Source organism: Spea bombifrons, chromosome 4, assembly GCF_027358695.1.
Source record: "Spea bombifrons isolate aSpeBom1 chromosome 4, aSpeBom1.2.pri, whole genome shotgun sequence".
Lineage (NCBI taxonomy): Eukaryota > Metazoa > Chordata > Amphibia > Anura > Pelobatidae > Spea > Spea bombifrons.
In genome coordinates this window covers 81,724,477-81,740,294 of record NC_071090.1, presented here as the reverse complement: position 1 = coordinate 81,740,294, position 15,818 = coordinate 81,724,477, and the positions used below count along the sequence as shown (strand labels likewise).

The 15,818-nt window shown below is 36.3% G+C and overlaps 1 protein-coding gene across 1 annotated transcript in view; it reads left to right on the top strand.

Moving 5' to 3' along the window:
- The window catches only part of DMXL2 (Dmx like 2), a 53,713-nt gene extending 39,874 nt beyond the window's left edge, over positions 1–13,839 (top strand). Inside the window, exons 29-45 of the mRNA XM_053462221.1 lie at positions 43–186; positions 452–633; positions 1,586–1,719; positions 3,303–3,388; positions 3,654–3,855; positions 4,715–4,832; positions 5,348–5,410; positions 6,007–6,093; positions 6,194–6,315; positions 6,415–6,553; positions 7,192–7,252; positions 7,346–7,473; positions 8,271–8,348; positions 10,255–10,346; positions 11,771–11,823; positions 12,413–12,630; positions 12,764–13,839. Coding sequence (XP_053318196.1) covers positions 43–186; positions 452–633; positions 1,586–1,719; positions 3,303–3,388; positions 3,654–3,855; positions 4,715–4,832; positions 5,348–5,410; positions 6,007–6,093; positions 6,194–6,315; positions 6,415–6,553; positions 7,192–7,252; positions 7,346–7,473; positions 8,271–8,348; positions 10,255–10,346; positions 11,771–11,823; positions 12,413–12,630; positions 12,764–12,973 — 2,117 coding nt within the window. The 3' untranslated portion in view covers positions 12,974–13,839. The remainder of the gene's footprint in view (positions 1–42; positions 187–451; positions 634–1,585; positions 1,720–3,302; positions 3,389–3,653; positions 3,856–4,714; positions 4,833–5,347; positions 5,411–6,006; positions 6,094–6,193; positions 6,316–6,414; positions 6,554–7,191; positions 7,253–7,345; positions 7,474–8,270; positions 8,349–10,254; positions 10,347–11,770; positions 11,824–12,412; positions 12,631–12,763) is intronic.
- Positions 13,840–15,818: the final 1,979 nt, after the last annotated feature.

Genomic DNA, 15,818 nt, shown 5'->3' with positions numbered 1-15,818 from the left:
TTTCATTCTGTTCCTCGTGGCAAATTCATGTATTTCATCTAGGTAGCACAAAGGCATTTGATGAACACAAAACACAATATTCTCTGTCAGTGCCTAATGAGGAGCATCCTTTACCCGAAATTGTTATACCAGGCCGAAAAGGAAGTGCTCCTGTCACAGATATGGGACATGAGTCTCAGTTGTGTGGTGAGAACCCGGTGTTGTGTGTGTGCAGTGCAAAGAACCTGCTATGCGTTATATTCCTCACTGCTGACATCTCTACTGAGCGCATGTTACAAAATCAAGCCAAATGAGATATGATAGTGACACGGCACTGCACGTAGCCCACAGGGTTAAACTTTGTAAAGGAAATTGGTTCCTTGATTGGTGTGTAATTCTGCATGCAGATTATCTCATATAATAAGTTAATCAAATATTACTTTGTAATATGATCATGCACACCTTTTTGCAGCAGTCCCTGTACCGTCTGAGGAGATAGATAAGCACCGTCGACGATTTAATATGAGAATGCTGGTTCCTGGAAGACCAGTAAAGGATATTGTTGTTCCACCTCCAGTTCCCACAGAGAGACCGACTTACAAAGAGAAATTCATCCCCCCAGAGCTGAGCATGTGGGACTATTTTGTTGCTAAGGTACTTTATCAACCCTTTTTTGTTATAAATTGTGGGTGATGGAATTATTTTTTTTTTTTTTTTTTTTTTTACAAGTGGCAGAAGTATGTGTTTGGAGTCTGTTTAATTTGCACTTTTATCACATCTTTTAGCATTTGAATGGTTCTCAGCTTTTGATGTTCTGAAATAGGAGGGCTTGCTTTACGAGCTAAAAATTATTATTATTATTATTATTATTACATAATTGTTAAAGGACAAATATAATGTTTATTACTGTAGTTTGTGGGTAGCTGAGCTTGTAGCAGCTGCTATTTGGACTATAAAGCAGCATTTTTTTTCTCCTACAATCTTTGTTTGAATTGAAGTAATATTACATCATAAGTTTAAAAAATAGGAGGCTTACTGAAGTATATCATTGTCTGCATCTATACAGACAAAATATCTGAAGGACATTCAGTTGCAGCTTTCACTTTGCCCCGTTTTTTATGCATCAGACAAACTGAACCATGACATTTAGAGGTGACAAATTAAAGGTTACCGAAACAGATGCAAGACTGAAATTATGTGACATACTATTTCATTATTTTTTTAACATCTGTATTTGGTGTATTTTTCTTTAGTCCTGGGAAAAATGGTATAGTAAGGCCTGTTCAATTAAAACTTTGTTTATTAATACACTGTTTCATTTTTTTTAATGTCAAGTGGTGCAGCGGAAGCTATTACCCCGGCACTTGCATGCCCAGCCAGACTATATCAGTTAAAAAGTTTTCATTTAATACAGGATGATGCAACTTTTTAAAAAATTATTTTTCTTATTGCAATATATTATTTTTTTTTTACTATCAATTATCAATGGATGCCTTTGTTTGATCGGATTACAGACCCCTTCACATTAATTATTGACCTCGGTAAATAGTCTTTAGTGGAAATCTCTGTGCAGTGTTCTAACGCGATGAGTTGCTTTCTCTTTCAGCCCTTTCTTCCTCTGTCTGACAGCGGCTTTATCTATGACTCAGATGAAAGTGTTCCAAGTGACGACGATGAGGATGATGATGCTTTTCTTTCAGACATTCAGATACAGGAGCACACAAATTCAAGCTCCTACAGGTACAGTTAGAAGCTACGTAACATTGCTTGTGCATCTCAATCGCTTCTTACGGAGGCTGTAAAGAAGAAGTTTGGTAATACTTTGTTCCCTGATGCACATAACATTGATGCTGTCAGGATCCACACTTTATATGCATCCTCTCTGGTTAATTTTTACAACTGCTATCCAGTTAAAATTTATATTGCTTATCAATTTGGAAATAGATTTTTAGATTTTAAATATATTTTAAGATAAACTTTTGTTCAGCTGGAAGATGTTGCATGCTTCTAAATGCACTCAGAGTTTACTTGTGCATCACCTTGTTATATGCACAGTGTTCTGTCAAGTAGAGTACCAGGGAGCAAAACTTGGTATAAATGGAGACCTGTTATAGACTTGTGCACGAGGTTCAAAATAATTTCCGCCAAATTTTTCCTTTTGTTTCTGTATTTTTCGTTTTCGGACAGCGAATTGCGTTTCATATCCTTTTGTTTGGTTACATTGGGGGGGCAAGGAGAAGGGGGGGCAGTATGTGAGACAGTGTCCTGCTGCATAGAAAAAAAAAACAGGAGAAAAGAGAGGGGCCACACATGCGTGTAGTGCACCACACACACAGTGCCTACAAAAGAAGCAGCTCTAAATGATGATATAATCCTTGTTAGTAGAGGTAAATAATGCACAGCTTTCCTTTCAGGCACTGAAAAGGGTAATTGTCATTTGTATGTTAATTATGCTCCTCTTGGGATTTTTACTTTAATGTAAGGAAGCCTTACTTTAAAGAGAGGGTGGTGGATGTGTGGAATAGCCTCCAAACAGAAGAAGCTTGAAGTCCACAGAACCCCGGAGATTTGTACTTGTATTTCATGTCAAAGTCTTAATATAAAGAAGGTTGTACTTTACTAAGGGGGTGGTGGATATGTGCAACAGCCTCCCAGTAGAAGTAACTTGAGGTCCACAGAACCTCTGAGATCTTTTTTCCTTTTCCTTATTTTACACCTCTATAATATAAGTTAGTGTTTTGGTTGAGATTTTTAAAGATTCATTTGAGATAGGATGATTTCAGTATAGATATCTCTGGCATTGCAATGGCTGTAGGTAACCCTTTCCTCCCTGTCCTTGATTGTTTCCTGTGTAGTTTGTATTTGCTAATACTTAATAAGCAGCACCTGTTAGATGTATTGGGCTGAGTGCTTAACACATGTACCTACTTTGAACCTTAACCACAACTTATGGGAATGCTTCCAAAAATGCTAAGCATAGCTTGTTTAAGCCTGTATGACCCCAGATAAAGCAACATCTTGTAATTTACTGCCAACCATCCCAGAAAATGTGTGAGAGGAAGAGATGACTCATCTATAGCAGGCCAACAAATAAACAAACTGGAGTCAAACTGGTTTTCAGAGGTTCCTAGGAATGTGTGAAACAGGCAATGTTCGATAAAAACAAAGTTTGTACGGATATGAATGTTCTAGTAATGATTCTGAATCATGATGCTATGGGAGCTTTTAAACTACACACTCTACTGGTGTATCTTGCCTCTAGCTGTGAACTATAACATGTTTCATTAGATATGCACATTGTTCAATCTCTGTTTTGTTTGCAGCTGGACACTAATTCGTTTGGCAATGACAAAACTTGCAATTCACAATCTGAAGAATTTCTTTCCAATTGCTGGTCTGGAGATGTCAGGTGGATTTTGTTTTTTATGCATTTGTTTGCTTAGTTGATGTAGCTAGTTTAGCTAATTGCTAGGGGATTAGAGTTCTAGTACGATGTATTTCGTCATTGAGTTTGTCTGGTCTGTCTCCAATAATAGCACATAATGGTACTTCTTTAGAAAGGAGGGGTATCAAATGCCATCTGTGATACACTTCTTTACAGTAAACATCTTAATAGCAAAACAAATTATAACCCTGTAGAAGCCTTTCATTTACATCTGTTTATATTTATTTAGATCTTCCTGTTACATCTCCTTTGGGGATTGCGGTTGTCAAAAATCTAGAGACCTGGGAGAAAATACTCCATGAAAGAATGGACCAATTTGAAGGCCCTCCACCCAACTACATAAGCAACTATCCCAGTGACGTATCTGCGGGTGCAGGACCAGCTATTTTACGCCACAAGGCTATGCTGGACCCTGAAAACACGCCGTTTAGGTAAGAGCCATCTTTGATGTTTAGTGTCTATTGGTCTGCCAGAAGTATAGGCTACTTTGAAATACAAATTTTCTTTTGCAATAATGAAAGCTTTGTTGTGGTGTATGTCTGCCCAGCAATGCAAGTGATGTATAGGTTCCTTATCTAGACTGTACTGCTGAGCTCGCTGCTTGCAGCCATCGGAAGAGAGAATCCTCTATGAAAAATGAATGGATTTTTTATGCTAACAACGAATGTGAGAAATTGGCTAAAGGGAGTGGACCCCTCTGGATGCTCCAATAATTAAGTTACTTTCTCAGAGCAAGTTCACATTCATGCATTTCCTTAAAAAAAATATACTTATGCTACATAAGCCATATTTTATTTTTTTCCTTTTACCTCACTGTAAGAAAACAAGAACATTAAAACGGTAAAAAATGTCTGTCAACAGAATAAAACACCAGTCAGTATATATGTTTATAAAATCTGATACAGCACAAGAAATACCAGACAGCTCTAAATAACAGGTGATTTAGTAAATATAGTATATAACATTCCATTGAAGACCAAGCCTGGTGCAGCAGTCATAAGGGGGGGTGGACCAGTACTCTACTGGTCAGTCGGGCTCCCTGGTGCCGAGCTGATTAAAAAGGGCCCATGTAACCTCCATGTGATGTTCCTACATGCCCTAGACAGTGCTGAAGTAACGACGACAACTGTTCTCGAATATCACTTACTAGTTTCTCTGTGTATGAAAAGTTAGTAGTAATGGTGGTATTTTTTTCCTTGCTCATTAAAATGGTTTTTTTTTCTGTAAAATTGTAACGATGCAGTCTCACTGGGATACAGAATGAGATCAAACTGTATCTTCTTATTGCAGGTCCAAAGATTACTCTGCACTTCCTGTGAAGAGGCTTTGGCATTTTCTAGTGAAACAGGAGATTCTGCAGGAGTCCTTTATAAGATATATATTTACAAAGAAAAGAAAGCAAAGTGAGGTAAACTCGGAACACCAGATTTAAAAACCCTTTGTTTTGCCGACAAAATAATTGTAAGCGCATTGCATATGGAAGGCAGCATGTCTACCATGAATGAATGAATATCACATTGCTCAAATAACGCCGGGTTAACAGGTCATCAGCAAATCTTCATTTAAACCATGGCGTGTTTAATGCTAATTACCTCTTCAGTGACGGTAATCTTGAGAGCAATGTAACTATGTTCAAACGTAATAATAAAAAAGAAATGGTAAAAAATCACATGGAGGCAAATGAAACGTCCGTGTAAGTATGATGTTTCGCTTGTATCACTTGTCTGTTTATTTACCATTTCTATATTTTCTTGGATCCATCTAGTTGCTGTAAACTTGCATTTAAAGCGCAAGACAAAACATTTCATTTGTCACGATAACAAGATTCGTGATTAATAGCATTAAGGAACATATCATTTATTTATTTTCTTGTTTGTTTCTTTGTGCATGTTTTTGTGTTTGTGACTGTGTGTTGTGATGTAGTCTGTAGAAGAAAATGCAGAACGTGTCAAAGTAAACTCCATAGCAGATCTCCAGACAAACAAGGTAGTATGTCTTACAAAGCCTCCTCCTCTAGTGCACTCTTTCATGTTCACTGGTGCCAGCACTCTCTGGACTCTCTAGTCTTACAAGTATTAAGCGAACAGTCTCTTTTCTAAACCACTGACAGGCTTCAATGCATTTTATTAATAATTTCTGGGATCACTAAAATATTTTATATATATATACTCTATCCATAACATTTCATATTATGGTTAATTGGCTTAGGCTCTTTGTAGCCTTTTGTATTTTGGCCTTATCTAACTAATAGATTGATTCACTTTACAAAAAATTGCTCATAAATCCAGTTTTATGCACAATGCCTCCAGCAAGGTTTAGAAAGGCAAGCACAGATATTTATCTTATTATTTATTATACCAAATTCACATTCTGTACTAAATACTAATATTGGTTATTTCTTTTTTTTTTCTTTTGTGGTAACCTCCTTAAAAATAAATGAATTATACTATACTGACTTATACTTAACCATTCTAAATGAACCATTGCTGGAACGATTGAACATGTTTCTGCATGCGGTTTAAATGTGTTCTACATGTCTTCTCCAATTAGTTTGCAATTGTAACATTAGAAATGTCTTGCAGGTTGAAGCCGATCTTGGTTACCCAGGAGGAAAAGCAAAGATTATCCACAAGGAATCTGATATTATAATGGCTTTTGCAATTAACAAGGTATGAATAATGACTGTAATCTTATTCTAACTGTAGCATTAACTATCATATAATTCACTAATCAGTGTGTCTGTTGTTTCAAATAAATTTATTATTCTAGGCTAACTGCAATGAAATTGTGTTGGCATCAACACATGATGTACAAGAACTTGATGTATCTTGCCTCCTTTCTGCCCAACCTTACATATGGATTGGAGAAGAGTGTGACCGAGAATCTAAAAGGTTAGTTCAATTATTTAAGTTGTAAAAGTTTTCCTCTCAGATCCTGTATGCAATAGGAATCAAGATGATTTAAACATAAATGTCTTTGTACTTCCACAGTTCTGATGACCTTGATTTTAGGGGCTCGACCTCTGCAATCCCTCAGTCAAGCGTAACTTCCTTTAACCTTGGCCATATGCAGTCCTCCTCATCTATGCCCTGGCTGGGTAGTGGTCAGACAAGCACTGGAGCTGGGGTGGTACGTTCGCTTTCACCGTATTCTTGTTTATTGTTTCCACAGTAAAATGTATTTACTGACATTTAAAGTGCATATTTTTGAGGATTTTTTTTATCTTATACTTCAAATACAAATTTTTATATTGCTTCTTAATATCATTTGTCTATTTTAATCTGAGAACTGTTTGGTCATTTTGGTAGGTCCCATTCCGTTAGAAAGATATTTCATTAAAACTATTCTTATATTCTAACTAAATATATGTGTGATGATTTCAGTTTTTATTCTTCTAGGCAGCACTAACGTTATTATGCGGAGATGCGACTGTTTTCGCTTCTACTCTGTAAATGTGCAACTGGGTCCTTGTTAAGCAGTTTTTCGCATTTGAGTTTCCCATACCCTGTTCAGTGTACCGAGCATTGGCTAAATTGGCATTGAGCATTGCTATACTACTTTTCCCATTAAATGTCAATAATTTGGACAGTTCTAAGGCATTTAGAAGGAAAATGGGGTGAGAGGTTCAGGTTTTATGCAATTTAGAATAACATGAAGATTGTAAATCTGACTGGCTTGTATTCCATTGGTACAGGGATAAGTTTGATTGTGCTTTTATTTATCTTGGGAACACGCATAGCTTACTTATACTTATTTCCTTCTTGAAGCTTATTAAACGGAATCTTAATAATGTGAAGCGGATGGCCTCTCACCCGGTTCACCAGTACTGTAAGTATAGACTGCTTTCATCTCATTATTGTGCCTTAACATTTGTGATGAAGACTAGTAAAGGTATCATCTTTGTCTTTTGGATTACACTAGATCTTACTGGTGCTCAGGATGGCAGCGTCCGTATGTTTGAATGGAATAGGCCCCAGCAACTCATATGCTTCCGTCAAGCTGGAAATGCTCGTGTTACAAGACTGTACTTTAATTCCCAAGGAAATAAGGTTTGTTGTATTTATGTGTACATACAGATATGTTGTAAACTAGTCAGTGTGACAACAGTTGCCAAAAATAAAGGCCTATGTTTAATGGCCTTTTGTCCCTTGTAGAAGACTTAGAAATAAATTGCACTGTTTGGATTTGAATGTTAAAATAGTTGAATGGATAAGGCAACCAGGAGATGCGACATAAATGTTTAAATACTTAAAGGTATTTAAAAAAGATACAAGGGAAGTCGATTTAAAAGTAGGAGAAACGTTAGAACAAAATCTAGGTCACAATCTAAAATTAGAGGGTCATAGGTCTAGATGTAATGAAAGCCAGTTTTACTTTACAAAGAGCTAAACAACCTCCCGATGTGGTAGATGTGGTAGAGGAGAGTATAGTGAGGGAATATAAACATGCATGGGGTAGACATAAAGCTTTCCTTAATCAGTCCTTAGTCTTGTCTGAGATTAAGTCCTGAGCCTTTACATCAGGAAAAAATGGGTAGACTAGATGGGCCGAATGATTCTTAACTGCTGTCAAATTATGTGTTTACTGGGGTTGTCATTTACAATACCCTAGAAGGGAATGGTTTGGTATCTGAGAAGATAGTCTTACGTACTTGGGAGCCAACCCGTTAAGTGCAGTGCACACAGCATGCAGGCATCACAATACAAAACAATAATGCCTTTCAGCTTTTCTCTATCTAACATGACAGCCCATAGCCATGTTTTTTTTTTGTAAGTTATAAATTCTCCTCTACTAATCTATTTCATAATGGCTTACTTGAATTGTACAATGATATATTTTGTTTTAGTGTGGTGTTGCTGATGGAGAAGGATTTTTAAGCATCTGGCAGGTAAACCAAACCGCCTCCAATCCAAAACCATACCTGGTAAGTTCATTTGATTGTGTGACATTATATGCATGTAACGGCTTCTTAGCCTCTACAGTGTCCGGGGTTATGAACTGCACATCACAGAACACATTAACCACTGCACTACCCTTTCTTTATGCTTCTTTGAGTCCCAGACTACAGTGTTTGGATTAAAAAGAAAAAAAAATCCTTGGGCTCACCGATACCATAGAACACCGCTATAAATAATATATCATATGCCGTATTTAAAACTACATTATACGGTTCAAAGACCCTTGGGAAAACACTGTCCCTCAGACTCCTTTTTTTTAATCACCTCTCATGGACGGTCTTATTTAGATGTCTGGCATGTTTCCCAGAGTGAACAGTCTCAACTTTGATCTTGGCTATTTGATTACGTAAAGCACATATTCATGTATACACTCTAACTATACGTGACTATTTCTCCCTAGTGCCAGCATTACCCAGTCTTAGTGGGGGGGGGCTACTGTTTCTTTCATTGTCATGTAAGACCTTCCTAATTGTCACTGTGAAATGCCACAGTATACTTAGAATATGACCGGTAATTCCACATGTTTATCACTGCATGCAAGAGGACACTGAGATGATGCCTTTTAGTTATAATTTTATTTATATGTATATTTCACACCAAATATATATTTTTATTTAAATTGCAATCATGGAATTTCTCCAAACCTTAAATTGCATCTATTTTCATGTTTCAATTTGCCTATATTATGAAAATAATTTGCCTTTCAGCAAAATTCTAAGCAATCAGGTAATTTTGACTTGATTTTGTTTTTAAATTGTACTGCTTTACAGTGTATGACTACTGATTGCAAAGTTACCTTTTGCAACCTAGACTGTATTAAACAGACTGAATTTAAAGGATTAAACTGTATCAAGACTTGGCTTAGTAATGAAATACAGCAAACATTTTGATGTATAGTTTTTTTTATGAAGAATGTTTTTAGATTACTTAAGATACCGTATGCAAATAACAATGTACCACGTAAATTAATAATGGTGATATACATGTAGAAACAAGGTTACCAGGTAAAAATACACCTGTTTTCATATGAGTCTACTGTAGAGCATCAAACAATTTTACGTTGTAACATAGTGCTTTTCATAGGATATTAGTGAAAACAGGTTTTCAGTCACCACATGCACATCTATTTTTGTGGTGCATGTTCAGTGTTCAATCTATTCAAAACATTTTACTGGATATTTGTTAAATGAGGCTGCCAAAGTATTTTTTTGGACTGGAGACTTGCAAGGTTAGATTTTCGTAGTTCATAGCTTTCATGGGGTGAGATGGTAATGTTTCATCCATGACAGCTTGCTCTTTGGGCTTGAGAGGTTCTTAACCAGAGTCAACAAACAAGATACTATGTTCACTGTTTCAAGCTCCAGGAAAGACAAATGTATCCCCACAATCAACATATTTGACTGAACGTGTAGGCTTGCCCAAGTTTTGGAACATATGCAGTTGTTACAGCCCAAAATGTTCTTGCAGCTTCTTAAATTGCAGGGCAAAAAATGGCAAGTCTGCCAGTTGACCCAAGAAAATCAATAAAATATTACACGTATTACAAGTTTTTATTATTGTTATTGTGGATTCATATAATGCAATCATATTCAGCCAAGCTGTACAATAGGATGCTATATGTTTCCAAAGATCCAGCCTAAAATAAGCTTATACTTTAGATTGAATCGAAAAGAGGTCCATTAGTACTTAAGTTGCTTACTGGACAAAATGTTGATGCTGAGTGCAAACATTAAAAGAAATCTAACTAATTAGTGCCCTGGAATGGCACTTAACTCCTACTGTGATTGTAATCTTTAATTTACATGCATCCAGCCAATTTACAGATTAGTAGTTTTGTTGTGTTTATTGCTGAATGTTGTCAATTTTCTACAGAGCTGGCAGTGTCATACCAAAACCACAAGTGATTTTGCCTTCATTACCTCTTCAAGCTTAGTTGCTACAGCTGGACAATCCAGTGATAACAGGTATGTGAAAAATAAACAGCTGAACAATAGCAGAAGGTCTCCTTGGTTAAATCCTTTGGGAGGGCGAAATGTTACATTGCGTTTTACAGCAGGTTTTGTAACCTTTCCTTCTTTAACTAATGATACTTGAAGTATACATTTGATATTATATCACGGTTTCAAAGTGTTCTACAATCTCACCCACTTCACCTGTTTTTTCCTGTTCAATTCAAGGTTTATGCAGGTCACAATGTTATTTAAAACCTCCTGATACATGATTATCTGAAATCATTGGCCTGTTTCAGTATTAAGTGTGTTTCATTGGGTGGATTGGAATTGGATATAATGTATATTTCCGCTAACTTGGCTCTAGTAAATGCTGTTTTTTTTTTCCTTTTCCCACCATTACTTTCTGGGCACTGTGTAACATAAACGTAAAAATGACTTGTGTGTTTAAATAATTCCTTGTCCTTCGGATGTCCTGGCACACCTGCAATGGCATGCGACAAACATGCATCCCAGAACTATATTCTTTTCAATTCAAAGCAAAACATATTTCCATTATCTATTTTTGAAAATGAAAATAAAATCAAACCTCTTTCACACAAACACACAATCTTTTGAGCTGAGTGCATAAAAGTTTCTCTTTCGGTGAAGAATAAAATCAAATTTTGTAACGACAGAAATACATATTTCGAACTTAGACCAGGAGACAGAATGTATATTTCAATATCTAACTCCACGCCTTTCTTATGTTTTATTTTGTTTCTGTTTTCCCATGAAACCAAAAAAACTGTCCCATACCAAAGTTGGACATACAGATTCTAATAATGGACCATCTTTTCTCTACATTTCTGCGTAATAACTACATCATTTTATAAACTGCAATATTATAGAAAATGCATCAGCTGGCAAATATGATCATAACGTTTCCAGTGTTTCCAAGAAGCTGCCCATTATCAGATTCATTCAAAAATAAGCAAAGGGAAACTTATGGAAACTTTTCTTTCTTTCTTTCTTTCTTTCTTTCTTTCTTTCTTTCTTTCTTTCTTTCTTTCTTTCTTTCTTTCAAGCAGTTATAAAAGTATATATTTATGTTTTTCCTACATGGTGATAAGATTTCTCCCAGTCATGCAAGCATTGCTACACCATAACGGTGAATAGTGTTTCTTTTTGCAGTCTTGTCTGTAGGAAAAGCTCCTCAAATTTTTTGCTGATAGTTTAATTGAAATTTACCATCCAACAATTGTCATGAAGTGCAGCTTTGACCTTCCTTACCCTTAAGCGCAATAGTGTTTTGTTTAAAATAAGTTGTTTGAATTACCCTTATAGGAATCCTGTAGTTGCAGATGTTTTGGTAATTTGCCCTGCAAATATTCAGTTTACTTGGTGTCCCTCTGGCCTCATTGTACCGCTTTTTCATTTGTAATCTGTTTTTCTTCTAGAAATGTTTGCCTATGGGATACCTTGATATGCTCCAATAATAGCCTTGTACATGGTAAGCAGCTTGCTTATATGGGTAAAAATGTTTCCCTTTTTGAATTGGGATATTATATTGTTCCATCTTTTGTATCATATACCTTATTTATACACATTTATCTATAGTTAAACTGTAAGACATGTACACTAAACTGAGCGGACAAATAAAATCTCACCATATGTTCTGCGCAATAGACGAGAACATCAAGTATTTTTTGTGTGTGCATCTAGTGCAATATCAATGAATTTTAAATCATATGCACAGAATGGACATTTCAAGACAAATGCAAATAAGTTCTTCGGATTTAGGTACTCTTATGTTTATAAAAACTTATAGAACTTAAAGAATAAGGTAACGTCGTTATTGACATGATTGTTTAGATGTACATAGACTGAGAATTATAACAATATTTTTGAATGTTACCTAGCAAGGCAAGTATTTTAATTGTTTTAAACAGTTTACTGACTTAATTTTATAAGTACATGGAAACTAATGCTGCATGCTTAATCCATACTACCCAACCGAGGATGATAAATAAAAATGTACAACTCACACTAGTCTTTTCTCTTTGCGCTTACCAATGTTTCTTTGGTTTTGTATAATGTAGCTTTCAATTGCCATGACAATGGTGCCACTGTACTCCAGTATGCACCAAAACAGCAGCTATTGATCACCGGTGGCAGGAAAGGATGTATCTGCATCTTTGACATCAGACAGAGGCAAATGATTCACACGTTCCAGGCTCATGATTCTGCAGTGAAGGCCTTGGCCCTGGACACATCTGAAGACTATTTTGTTACTGGCTCAGCCGAAGGCAACATGAAGGTAACGTGCAAGTCTGTTCACATAACCCAAGCATTGGGATCATTTCAGACGAAATAACCTAATCTTGATATACATATAAAGTGCGCCAGTACCTGACAGACTAATTGATTATATTTGTCTTCATTTGATTTAGGTGTGGAAACTGACAGGACACGGCCTAATTCACTCATTTAAAAATGAGCATGCAAAGCAGTCCATATTTCGCAACATTGGAGCAGGTGTCATGCAGATTGAAGTGGGAGATGACAGACGCATCTTCTCCTGTGGAGCAGATGGCACTCTAAAAATGCGGATGTTGCCCACTGCTTTCAAGACCCAACTGGGCATTTTCGATATTATCTAACAGTTTGGATTGCGAAACCTATTTCACTTCCAAATCTTGAGCTGCTGCTACGAAATGTGGAGAAAGAGGTAGTCGGCCTCTCCGCAGTTACTGAAGAGCTAGATGATGGTATACACTGAGGATTTTTTTCTTTCTGTTGCTGTATGGGAGTAGACATGCATGTGTTTCTTTGAGCGAACCTAAGCAGAGGCCAGTAAGAGAGCTTTAAGTTGTAGTCTCCGCATCTTTCTAATTTGGTGCACACACACACAATTTGCTGGACCGTTCTAATAGTGGTGACAAATTCATGATTCATTCTACTTGAGACACTGTAAAATATTTCTTGTCTTCAAATAGATTAAACGATGTAGGTTTTTGCAGTTTTCACTTTACAAGTATTGACACCAAATGTTACTTGCTCTGCCCAAGAAGATCACTGGGGCCAAGCAGTAGGAAAGACGGCTGAGGGTTTTGGAGGAGTTGGGAAAGACTTCCATTCTTTTGGTGGTGTAAGGCTTTGCTTCCAGTTTCAACAGCTGTGTCATAAGAAAGCATGTCCATATTTTTCCATCTGTAGAAGCGAAGGTGGTGCATTTCATATACTATCACTTTCAGTTACCAAACCAAGTATATTTCCAACAAAAATGCACCCAAATGAAGGCTAGACATTGTCCTCCATTATTTTGAGGTAGTCATTTTTTATTCTTGGTGGGGTATCACTTTTTTCTTTTGTATTATTTATTATTTTTTTTGTTTTTTAATTTGCACAATTTTTAACTGTGTTTACTTGTTGTACTTGCACATTACCTCTCATTCATTTGATCGTTCCAGAATTAGCTCCTTGGTTTTATTATAAACATGAACATATAAATGTTGATTGTTGTGGTGAACTTCCTGCAGCCATGTTTACTTTTTTCTTTTCTTTTTTTTTTTAATGCATTTCTGTTTTTTGGTACATCATTTTATTTTAGCTTCTCTAAATACCCCTAGATCAGTGGGAGAAAAAAGCATAAACCAGAAACTCCCCAGAATCCAGATACTTCAGTAGACAATGAAGCACCACATTTTAACATGAATGTCAGGCTTTTTTGTGGCCACATAGTGAATAGCTCAAAGTGATAAACTAAATTATTATACAGCATATGTATAAACTATGCAGAGTTCAATATTGTTTGCTTGTAATATACTAGACAGTGTTGTCCTTTTTGATGTATTTTCTCCGTTGTAAACAAACACATTCTTAATAAGCTACAAAGACTGATTTGTGTGTATTGTACTGTCATTTAGCAAATTGTCCTCCTTATTTTCAGTGCAACATCCAATGTGTGTGACGTAATGTAAATTATAATGGCATTCCATGCACCTTTCTCTTGTAACTTTGCCTTCTCTGAAAACATTTTACAAGTATGTATAGAAAGAGGGAGTCACTTGTCAAACCTTTGTAAGTTAAATAAACACCTTTTATTTCATGGAATCCTGATGGTCCACAATAGTTTTTACTCGGCGAAACTTGCAAATTTCAACATTATAATTGTGCAATGTGTGTCCTTTTATAGGTTTCCATCGTCATTGTGGCGGTTACACACATGGTCATCATCAGTTAATATTCATGTAAACAAGGGTTGTGTTTAAGCAGAATGATCAGTAAGAGAATGTTCTCAACTCAGGAGGTCTAATCGTGCCATGCGTCTAGTTGTCCTTTTCACAACTAGTTTGCGGTAATTAGCATTATTAGCAGTATGCAAAATTTATGTTTTACCAATGCGATTTTATGGTATGCTACACAATGAGATGTAGTCACTAAAAAGAGAGTTCTGGTTTCAACTCCATCAGTTTCAGTTTCTCCATAAATAAAGATATAGCTGGCCCTACATAATGCCTGATTCAATGGGTTGGAAGACTTTTAGAAATCTAATTTACAAAAACATATTGGTGAGAGACGAATGTCCAGTCATTGCAGTTATAAACTGATACTAGAGAAGTTCTCCTCACCTTTGCTTATATGAAGGGTACCAATACTGCCAACCTCTGTCATTCAACAAAAATTAAGGGTGAACTCTCACAATTTGTAGTTTGACATTACTGCATCTGCCAGGCGTGGTATCATGGAATTTTTACTGTGACTAACTGTTGAAAACATTAGAAGCATAACCAGCATATGTGAGATATTTAGTGTTATTGCTTTCTGTCTAGGTCAGCGGTTCTCAACCTGTGGGTCACGACCAATTTGGGGGTCGAATGACCCTTTCACAGGGATCGCCTAAGACCACTGGAAAACACTATATATATTATATATAATTACATAATTTTATGGTTGGGGGTCACCACAACATGAGGAACTGTATTAAAGGGTCACGGCATTAGGATGGTTGAGAACCACTGGTCTAGGTAAAGGTAGTAACACAAATAAGGAGGGGTACAAATGAGTGTGGGGCAAGGGGGCTGATCCTTGGAACAGTTGTGTCCTGAAAGCCCTCATATTATGCTATTTTTGTATTGTTTTAACCCAAGGTGGCGAGATGCATTTGGGCGAAATAAGACATTGGATATTGATTAGTATATAGATGATGCCTTTATTGACAAACTTGGTAATACATTATTTCTGTTCATTTTTTCTACTCAAGAATCTTGCTTTTCAATGTGCACATAAATGCAGCCGGTTGTCAATTACATTAGCCTCTTTTGGCTCGGAAAACAATCTGCTGCTGAGAACAGTGGCCTATGTTGTAGCACCAAGTGTATTACATTTTACCCATCTTTAGATATGTTATGGTTCTCTGTAAATTGCTGTCTTTGATTTTTGTGTGCAATTACTTAAGATTTTGATGATGATAATAAATAACACATTTCTGTACATTCAATAAAT